The following is a 10,556-nucleotide window of genomic DNA, read 5'->3' on the forward strand; positions in this document are numbered from 1 at the left end:
GCATCATCAAAAACCGGAGTATATTTACCAATCCACATAACTAAAAATAGGAAGAAAAGTCTCATGGCTAAAGAATTGAATTCCAGATATTTTGGCTATTGATAACATCAGCCATCCATCAAACGTTTCTTTCATTAGAGCAAAAGTCATGCATCACATGTGCTGAGCAGTAGTACATGCCAAATTTCCTTGAGTTAGTGCCTTCTTTAGGTAACTTCATAATTGTTATGGCCTGAAGGAAATGGATTATCTACAATTGTCATTGGTCTACATTCTGTTCGTGGCTTCAAAATGTTCCATCTATATAACTTTTTCACTTAGATCATTTTAAAACCTCGCATGGGCTTATAATCCTAAGCTATCCTGCTAGATCTATTCTTTTGATTTCATTACATTTAAGTTTCTTTTTGTATATGTGAATGTGTTTGTAAACCATTGCAGGCTGAAGATAGAGCTCATAGGAGAGGACAAATCAATGCAGTCAACATATACATCTTTTGTGCAAAGGTATTTTACTCTTTAACAAGTTGATCCACTTAGTTAGATTTGGTTTGTTGCATTGTTAATGAAGGCACCACATGTAACAGGATACATCAGATGAATCGCATTGGCTGCACTTAAACAAGAGTCTTTTTCGTGTTTCATCCATGATGAATGGAAAAAAGGATGCCATTGAAGAGATAGAGGTGATATTTGCTTTGTTTATTCTTGCCATGGTTTCTTTAAAGTGTTAAAGTTTGAGTCTGATCAAGCCAGCAAAATATCCAATTCTTTGACATCTTATAGAAAAGGCAGAATTCTTTTTTAAACATGGAGTTCATTCATGTGACTTTTGTCATGTTTTCATTGCTTCCATTAAATGTATTTTTTTTCATAAGCCCTGCATTTCTGCAATTATATGAAATTCCAGGTGGACAGAGTTTTCCACCTAGAATACAGTGGCAATGATTCTAATGTTGTGAATCCAGAAAGCATTCCTGCTGATGACTTGAAAAAAATAAATTCAGGTATAATCTTTAAAAAATTCATCAATATGTTAGATAAGATCTATTTACAAGGCAATTTAGGTGTTATATTTTTTTCACAAAACAAGCTGACACTTCTGAGACTTGTACAGTTGATCAGGCAATCCTAGCCATCAGTACATACAACTGTGGATACGAAGAATGTGATAGTACTGTGGAGCACATCATAGCGGATAACAAATCCTGTATTCAAATGTTTCCTCTCCAATTTGAGGTTGAATGTTGTTTCTTTTGTCTGCTGCCTCTGACCAAGAAAACTTTAATGTTGTGTCTTGATTATGTTATACAAAATTCTGATGATCTGAGTTTGTTTAATTACTTAATTTTGGTTTGTTTTTAATTGCCAAAATTGTGCTGATAGGCTGAGAACAGTCAAGAATCAGATGTTGAGATGCACCCTGGAATATTTGAAAATTTAGTAGGCAACAACTCAGAAATTACACAAGTGGACAGTATGGCACTGTTAGTTGCAAACTTGACAAAGGCATTCTAGAACTCAGTTCATCAGATAATAGAACCCAAAGGTGTTTTTTTTTTTTTTTCATGAAAAAAAGAGAATTTCAAACGTAGTCAATTGCTCTAATTTTTATTGTACCTGGTGCTCCACAATCACAAAATGCAATGGATCAGCTAAGGCTACATTAATTTGAATAATGCAGGCTGACAAAATGCTTGCTGGAACGGCAAATGATGTGGATGGTGATTCTAATGTATCTATAGAAGCTGTTGCAAATAGTCATATACAAACAGAGTCACTCCGCTTCGAGGTAAATCCTGTTTGTGAAAGCATGAGTGCTTTTGAATTGCTAGCATTTTTATTTTATAAAAGTTAGCTTTTATTTTCCTAGATTTTCTTCTAGGTGTTACCTTTCTACTACATGCTAGAATGTCCTGGTGATTTTCAATCATGTCAATATCATTGATAATCTAAAGTCTCTAAAAGTCAATATTAGGTTCTATGAAAGCTTAATGCTGTTTGTATTGCCAGAGGACAGTAATTGTGTTTGTCTCAGATCTTTGTTGGGTATACGTAACACATTTTAGCATTCCGGTAGTGTTTGTCACTTTGTCCCATTTTGCACCTGTTGGATTTTCCACGTACAAAGGCTCAGAAGGTTAACTTGTTAATCAACACATGCAGGATGGGCATTCTATCACTATGGGCAGAGAATTAAGCGATTCCAGCTCCCAAGTTTTGGTCACTATAGACAGTTTTATTAAGTTTAACTTCTTTTGAGGCTTAAATACAAAGAATGAGCCTGTTAGTGTCTCATTGTAGCCTGCTTCACATCTCAAGGTGAAGATGACTGAAGGTATGGCAGTGGTAGCGGATGCAAGGAAAAAATTGCAGTTCTTTAAGCTGTCTAAATTTTAGACTTGCTTATCAAGGGTTGGTGAAGAAATTTGCATCTTTTTAGAGAATTGCTTGCTAGTGGGAGAGAGACAATTGCTATCCGGTTTCGTGATAGCTCGGCTTGAGATGTCATCTGCAAATGCAGGTGGTAATCCTTCAGAGAGCTTTATGAAGGAATGAAGAGAATATGGAGATATAAATTACTGAGTTAGAACACCATTTATAAAGTATAAAGATTTAGGAAGAAGACATGGTCCTTCTAGGCAAGCAATGTTGTGGGGCATTCAGATTGAGAAATCTAAGAGGTTGTTTGAAAACAAGTTATACCTTTCAGTCTTCTCTTTGGACATTATGTAAGTGCTTAATTTTTGTTCTTGCTTCTAGGAAGGCACTTTTAATAGGACCAGAGGTTGGTGATAACTGTAATATGGGTAATGTCTAACTTCACAAGCTCTTCCATTAGAAGTTGAGTCTACCTTTCATGACCTTCTCTGAAATTCAGCTTGAATTATGGCTTAGTGGCTTGGTTGCAAAAGAGCTGAGCTTTGGGCTGCTCCAGCCTGTCTTTTTATATAACAGTGGTATTCAAGCTTGAGTTAAGCTCCAAGGTTGTCAATGTGGGTAGGTGGTTCCTAGTAAATAGGGAACCCTAACTGGCTTGGTGCCTAGATGAATTGCCTTGTGACCTAGGAATTCGATCTTTTAGAAGGGTAAGAAATACATGAGGTCAAACAAGAACACAATGGATGACATTCTTTTTTTTAAAAACAATCATCCACATAAAAATCCAAATACACCATTATAGCATAATAGGAGTTAAGATTAATTAAAATGGTGGCATGACTTCTTTTCATGTTAATCAACAAAGTCGGATATAGGAATGGTAAGCAATAACAAAATCAAATAGTTAAAGTTAATTTGAAAAATTTATATTTGACGAGGCTTAAAAAATTCTAAACCTCATAAGTTATAGTTGAAATATCACACTTGCATTCAAAAGAAAAAAGATAGCAACTAGGAGGGTGATAGAAGGAAAAAAAAATAAAATAGACAAACTAGGGAGGAAAAGAACAGAGGACAAAAAGGAGAAAAAGGATCTTTCAAGTGAGAATGGAGAAAGGAAGAAGAGGCCTTTGGGTAAGTTCGGGAAAAGATTGAAAGAAAAACTTTAGAGGCCTTTGGGTAGTTGACAATTGTTGACAACCTATTGGACAGCTGCTGTGCTTCACGAGAATCTCCATTTGGTGGTGCCTAAGAAGATGGTTAATTGATAGTTGGTGGACGGCTACTCAGTTGCCCTAGCATTGAGAGGTGAGGGAGGCATCGGCTTGGGACTTAGGAAAGACGGGGGAAAATGAGCAAATTGAAATGTATATTAGATTATGTCATTTTTGCATTTAATTTACCAAAAACAAGTTTATATTAGTTGAAATAGCAAAATCAAAGTAAGAACAATGCAAACAAAAAAGAGAGTTTGTAGTTTGTACATCCTTTGTTGCAAGAGTTCCTAGTCAGGCACTACCTGGGCAGCCTAGGCTGTCTAAGCACCTAGGCAATTCTTTGGGCATGTTTCCATATTGCTTACATGCTTTTGTGACTAATAAAGCAAAAAAAAAAGCTTATTCTAAAAAATATTACTGTTTGGCAATATCATCAAAAAAGTGCTACAAGAAGGAAAAAAAGTCAAAAAGTGCTTTTAGGGAAAGCTAGATAACCTACCTTCTAGCTTCTCGTTCTCTTTTTCTAAAGCAGAAGCAACATAGAACATGCCCTTCAACAATAATAAGTTCAAGCTTGGTTTATCTCCAACCTGACTTTTCTTGAATGAGTGGATTTGAGCCCAAGCTTCTATTTATTTTTGTGAGCCCAGAGCATTCAAACTTGGCTTGTCTATGACTCTGTGTGTCAATGAGGCTTAAGCTTGTTTCTTAATCACATAAGTTCAATTCAGACTATGAACAGCTTACTGGTATGGACTTTCCTATTGGTCTTGCCATGTTTATGGTGTATTTGTTTACTGTTTATGAGATTTTCAATTAAATGGAAGTGATATAATTGGACTAGTGACATGTATTTTATGGGGCCTTTGATGGAAGGCTGAATATGCATCCATCCTTGCTGCCAACACAGTCATGTTAGGTGGGGTAGCCTTGGAACTCATCTTAACATTTTTGCATCATGTCCAAGCATAGAGGATGTTGTCAAGTTGTTAGTTCCCATTGACTTATTTTATCTTGGTAACTCATGCTTCAGTTATTGGGTTATGACTTTCGTTTTGTATGTCTCTTTATATTTACTATTTATATTGAGTTCATATGTGCTCTGCCTTAACGTCCAGGCACCTGCTTGAAGACCTACGCAGCACCTAGATGTAGGCAGCCTCCTGGCTGCCGACCACCAATCTGCCACCTACAATCTTTTAAAACATTGCCTATCAGTACTTTTAAATTTGCTAATATGACACCATTTGGGTATAGATTGTAGATATTATAGGTTTCTTTTTTAATCTGCATATTGAATCGACTCTATTTTTGAAGGTAAGTCTCTTGTTAGCATGTATACTGGTGTAAGCAACATATATCTGAAAATTTCTCTCTAGACACTATAATTTTGGCCTGGTTTTTGATTAACCTACTGAGATGTTTTAGCCTCTTGAGGCAAACATAAGGGCTGTCAATTTATTTTTTTTGTTCCAGTAACTATATTTTTCATAGCTAGCAAGTTTCCTAACAAAAGTCTCTAGTCATTACAGTTTGCATGCTTATTGGAGACGTGCATGTTAAGCATTTCATGTCCTGTTACATCAGATTACTGAATTTGTTGAAGCCGTTCAATTTACTTGTCTACTTTTTCATGTTTCCTCAACCGCAGGTCTATTGATCTATTATAGCAGTACATATTCTGATGCTGTTTCCATTTTTCCTTTTCCTTCTTCGGGTGGGGGGACTCTTTTTCAGGTGAGCCAATACACAGGGCGGGTTCACTTGTATATTTGCATCCAAGGAAAGGATTCCAGGCCTAGACCATTGTTCGAGAATTTCCGGGCAGAGGAACTTGAGTTATTTTCTACTGGTGATATAGATAAGGCAACAACTCCACAATTCCTGAAGGAAAATCCTGCATATTACAATGTCTTCAAGACATTCATTGGAGAGTGGAATGATTTAAGACCAATTGAGCGGAAGAAGCTCCTTGGCAGACCATTACAACTTCCTCTGAGCCTTGAGCTTTGCTATTTAAAGGAGAGTATCAGCCATGGATGCAGCGTATGTAACTTCTAATCATATATCTGAAGCATGGATGTTGCGCTCTTATGTTGAAAATATTAGTTCATTAAAAATAAAAAAAGTTGTTAGCATGCATCTGATTAGTCATTATTTGTGAATAAGTTGGTATATTTTACCAAACAAATAGAGGAGCTACTGTAGCCTCTCAATAAGTTTGCATCCTTTTCTTCCGAATGTAAGAGAGAAAAAGCTGCAGTTTCGTATTCTGTATATCATGATTTAAGAAGTTATGGGAAGGGATGTGCAAGATGCTCTGACTAGGAAGAGTACTAAAACAATTAAATTATTTTCAGGATTTGGTTCATCTTGAATAAAAATGCAACGCATGCTCTATTCTCAGGGAATATTTGGATGGACTTGAGTTTTACATTATTCGAAATTTATTTTCTCAAACTTGCATTCATAGGAAGCAACTAGTTCCGCAAACGAGAATTCATTTTAGTGGTGTTGGTCTATGTATTCTTCATTATGATCTGATTCTCTGTTTGCCATTAAAAAAATTTAGCCTTAGCTTTTTATTGACTTATGCTTGTGGGTACTACATAATTCCACATTGTATAGATATATTATGTGTAGTGTTAAAGCATTGTCATATTTGGATTTTCCCTCTCATGTATGATCATTGATATCGATCTATCTGATAACAGGCTGAGATATTAGTAGCATATTTTCTTTCAGGGATTGCTGAAAGGGGGAAGTAAGAGACGTGTAACCCCTCTAAGTGATATTAGCCGTCCCCTACCAGAAAATGCTGTTTGGAAGAAGGTTGCTCTGCATGGTGGCACTGCAAAGGAGAGAGAGTATACTCAGGCCTGGATGGTTGGAGATGTACCTCTCTGTAAACTTTGCCAAGAACCTTGCAAGTAGGTTCAGATTCATTATGGGGTTTAAGCTCAATTGTTGCTTTATTGTTTTGTTACTAATAAGCTATTTCCATGCAGTGGAAAGCTTGCAAAGTTTCCTGAATATTTCGAGGATCTGTTCTGTAATTTGAACTGCTTTCAAGAATACCGAATAAGAACCAGTCAAAGAGCCCTTCGCGAGGTATGTGCACATATTCTGGTCAACACAAAAAACTCACTGTAAATCTTGCATTACCAAAAGTATATGTTTTGCTTTATGCAATATCTATTTTTTTATTATGCTAGAGATTTTCTCAAAATTACTTATGATGAACTTTGTCTGATACGGAGGTTTAATATCAGGCACTCTTCCAAATAGAACATGGTGTATGTGTTCAGTGCAAGCTCGACTGTCACAAACTTGTAGAATGTATAAAACATTTGTCTATTAAAAATAGGCACAAGTACATTGAGAAGGTTGCTCCAATGTTGGCCAGTAAGAAGAAGCTGTGAGTATTTTCCATGCTTGTATATTTGTGTTATTGTTAACTATGTTTGTAGATTGTGTACTGTTCATCTCTACAGTCTTTTAGCTTTATTCATTAGTACATTTTTTTCAGTTAGAAGATCAATCTTTTACAGTCAGCAAACTATGAAAGTGATGGCAAATTAGGAATCATATAATGTCATGACTTGGTATAATTTCTTCTTTGGTAGGCATCACTGGTTTATTGCAGACAATTGATTGGACTAACTGTTTATCATAGAATGTTGAATTGAATGAGTAACTTTTCCCAACTCCCAAAAGATAGAATAAAATATGACCGACTCTTTATCTCTATTTATAGATGTCTTTCTGTTAGATATGTTACACCTGCTGTTTGAATAATTATACTGCCTTTTTAATTCTTTCTCTGCTTGGAAACGAGTGCATAAGGTAGTTGTTCTGTCAAACTGAATTTCTAGTATACCAAATAAAATGTTGCCTGACGAATGTATGCCAGGTCCTTTGCAATTTGCACATAACTAACTGCATGAAGTAAAAGGGAAAAAGAGTGGGGCTTTGTTTTGGTTTAAATTTATCTAGTTTTAAAATGCTTGGTTTTTGACATCTAACTGTGCTAGTTGAACTATACGTGGTATTTAATGTATAATTCAGACATAAAATTAGAATAAATTATTGAAAGATCAACCTCCATCTTTGTACGGTAGCTTTACTGAATAATGCTGGAGAATGATGAAACATTGTAAAACAATATTGGTATGCCAGCAGGCCTGTACAAAGGAGTTTCTTAAACATGTGATGCTAGTTCTGTGAGAAATGCTATCATTTTTTCTTTCAATTTTTAGTAATATTTTTTCACTCCAGAAACTTTTTTTTTCCATGGGCTTGCGAAAATAGGTAGGTGGTCAATTCACACAAAAGACACCCAAGGAGATTTTCTTTCCATGCTCTATAATGGGCTTATCTTGTGTGGATTTTCTATTTCTTCTGCTAGCTTCTGCTGCAAAAGGAGTAGCACATGGCTGTAAGTAACACATTTTTATCTGCAAGATGAAACCTTGACAGGGAAAGTGAATCGCAGCAAAAGGTTAAAATGAAGAGAGTACCCCAAGCATATTCATATGAAATTTCTTGTCAGTAACATTTAAGAACTGCTCAGTTAAGTTCTGAAAAGATGACGTTAGTCCCTGAAATATTGCAGGCTTGATAAACTCATTCACGAACCAATTGAAGGAAATGCATGGCATGCAGACCACATGGTACCAGTCTATAAAGGAGGAGGTATGGTTTTGCATAAAGACAAGGTCTAGACAACATCTTATACATCTGGTCAGTATTGTAGTTTCAGACATCCAATTTGATGTCAAAAGATTGGCAGGGGAGTGTACGTTAGAGAATATGAGGACCTATGTGTGGCCTGTCATTTTGACGTCACCAAGGCGCAACGGGCTGAGCGATGTTTAATGAGGATGAGGGCGAAAAACAAGCTCAAGATTACCATGAAGGAGCTTGAAAATGGAAGCAGTATCAAATCAGCAAACTCTAGTGATGTTAGTATTGAATCTTGATAGTTGAGTTTTGAGCATTAAAAGGAGTTTTATGACTTGTTGTATCACCGTGTTGGCACCATACTATTGTTTCAAGGGGCAAAGAAACTGCCCTGCATTTTTGAAAATCAAAGGCAAAGCTAATTTACTTGCTTGTTATTTTCATTTTGCTAGTTTAATGTGCATATATTTTGCCATGTTTGGTTGCCAACTAAACCTATAATATTTGATACGTTCTTAAGTTTGATTTTTTTATAGTTGCCCTAGGCTAGTGTTGGTCTAGGGTCCTTAGAGCACACACAAAAAGAAGTGGGTGTTGTGGTAGCCATGCTGGATTAGTTTGTGGTTAATCACTTGACAAACATTGGAAAATGAAACTATTGTAGAATGTTGTTCAAAGGCATTTAACTTGGAAACTAATCTTCACCCAGTTTTATAGAACACACCTTTTTTATACATTCTCTTTTATTTTTTTGGTACCTACACTATCAATCTGCTAATTGCATTTTTGCTTGTGCAGTGTTTCATATGCATGAGTTGTATAATATATTACTGAATATACTACTAAGACCATTTAGCAATACATTATAGAATATCATGCCGAACTCAATTGAATGTCAAATGCCAGTAGTATGCACCACCACTTTATTTTTATTGCGAAGAACTAGCCCGTAGATTTCGATCGGACTGCATTAAGCCATGATTCCTGTTATTGCTAATTGAGAATATGATACATCTTTGCCGATATATATCTTTATCCTTGTCATGTATGGTAATTTAATTCCCATCATTGAATTAAGCTCCTTAGTTTTGTCTGAATTCCTATTTAAGTTTCATGTTTAACTATTCATGTAGTTTATAGCTACTACTGGAATTTGATTAGCACCATACCCCATTGACTTCTAATTTTATGACCTTTCCAGGGGACTGGAAAAGAAGAGGTTGGGGTGGAACCTGTTGAAGAGTCGCCTTTGTTTATCAAGGTCCCTGGCAGTGCATATTCTAGAAAAGAAAGCAATATCTCTGACAGCCAGGAAAATGAGTGCTCTCCCAGTAGATGAAGCAAAATGCTTTACTTATTGCCTTCTTGGCACCTTCAACCGCTGCCATACATTGGTGCTTTGTTATATGCAGTGATTGTGATCACATCTAGTCCATTCTGAAAATGTTGTATTCACAACAAGTATTTTGCATTTTCGTTTTTAAGATTTTAAAGGTACGACAAAGCTCTTGTACAAATGCACCTCAATACAAATGTTTTGCAAATGCTATATAGCTTCATTGTTCACATGCATTTTGTTGCAGCTAATTTGTTTGTTGAAATTAATGCTGTTTGCTTGAGTTAGCAGATCACTGCCCTGCCTGAGTGGAAAACGAAACAAATAACATTAATGTGCGGCTAGTTGATGTAGAAAAGGAAATACCTTTTCATTCTATTGCAGATACGAGGACAGAAATACTCGTTTTACAAAAATATACTGTATTTTCAGCACTGCCGACACAATTATGTCTACAATGTTGTCTTTTGGAGGGTTAAAAAAATTCCTGCTTCGTTGCAGATTTCCACTTATTTTACGGCCAACCTCTACCCTCCCATAATACATGACAAGTGTTCCCCTTTATTACTGACTGATACGGCTCCCTGGTTTTGGGAGCGCGTTACTAGGAACTAAGAAGCAGCAAAAGAAAAGCAATGTCTTCCATGCCAAATAGTGACCCCGGTTCCTTTCCCCTTGTGCTCTGAAGTTTCATTACCAACGAGAGGGAAAAGAAACAAATCCGGAGAGTCTAGGGCGCACCGAAGAAAAGAAAAAAAAAAAAATGCCGAAGGAGTTCAGAGCTCGACACATGACGTGCTGGGGGGGGGGGGGGGGGGGGGGGTGGCGGGGGTGGTAGTTCGGGGGGGTGTGGAGCTCTGAACTTTCCAATCATATACTGTATAGATTTACAGTGGGCTTTAAATGCTGTCCTCAGCAGCTAATTTTGTTTTCTCAAT

General features: G+C 36.4%; 1 protein-coding gene across 1 annotated transcript in view; it reads left to right on the forward strand.

Annotated features, from left to right (window-relative positions):
• The window catches only part of LOC105055998 (uncharacterized), a 41,877-nt gene extending 32,036 nt beyond the window's left edge, over positions 1-9,841 (forward strand). The window contains 15 exon segments of the mRNA XM_073248094.1: positions 442-507; positions 588-686; positions 911-1,007; positions 1,118-1,239; positions 1,387-1,468; positions 1,471-1,548; positions 1,683-1,792; positions 5,337-5,645; positions 6,345-6,529; positions 6,608-6,710; positions 6,872-7,017; positions 8,215-8,294; positions 8,392-8,418; positions 8,421-8,563; positions 9,484-9,841. Of these exon segments, the coding sequence (XP_073104195.1) occupies positions 442-507; positions 588-686; positions 911-1,007; positions 1,118-1,239; positions 1,387-1,468; positions 1,471-1,548; positions 1,683-1,792; positions 5,337-5,645; positions 6,345-6,529; positions 6,608-6,710; positions 6,872-7,017; positions 8,215-8,294; positions 8,392-8,418; positions 8,421-8,563; positions 9,484-9,621 (1,785 nt within the window). The 3' untranslated portion in view covers positions 9,622-9,841.
• The last annotated feature ends 715 nt before the right edge of the window (positions 9,842-10,556 follow it).

The sequence above is a fragment of the Elaeis guineensis genome, chromosome 13 (genome assembly GCF_000442705.2).
Source record: "Elaeis guineensis isolate ETL-2024a chromosome 13, EG11, whole genome shotgun sequence".
NCBI lineage: Eukaryota > Viridiplantae > Streptophyta > Magnoliopsida > Arecales > Arecaceae > Elaeis > Elaeis guineensis.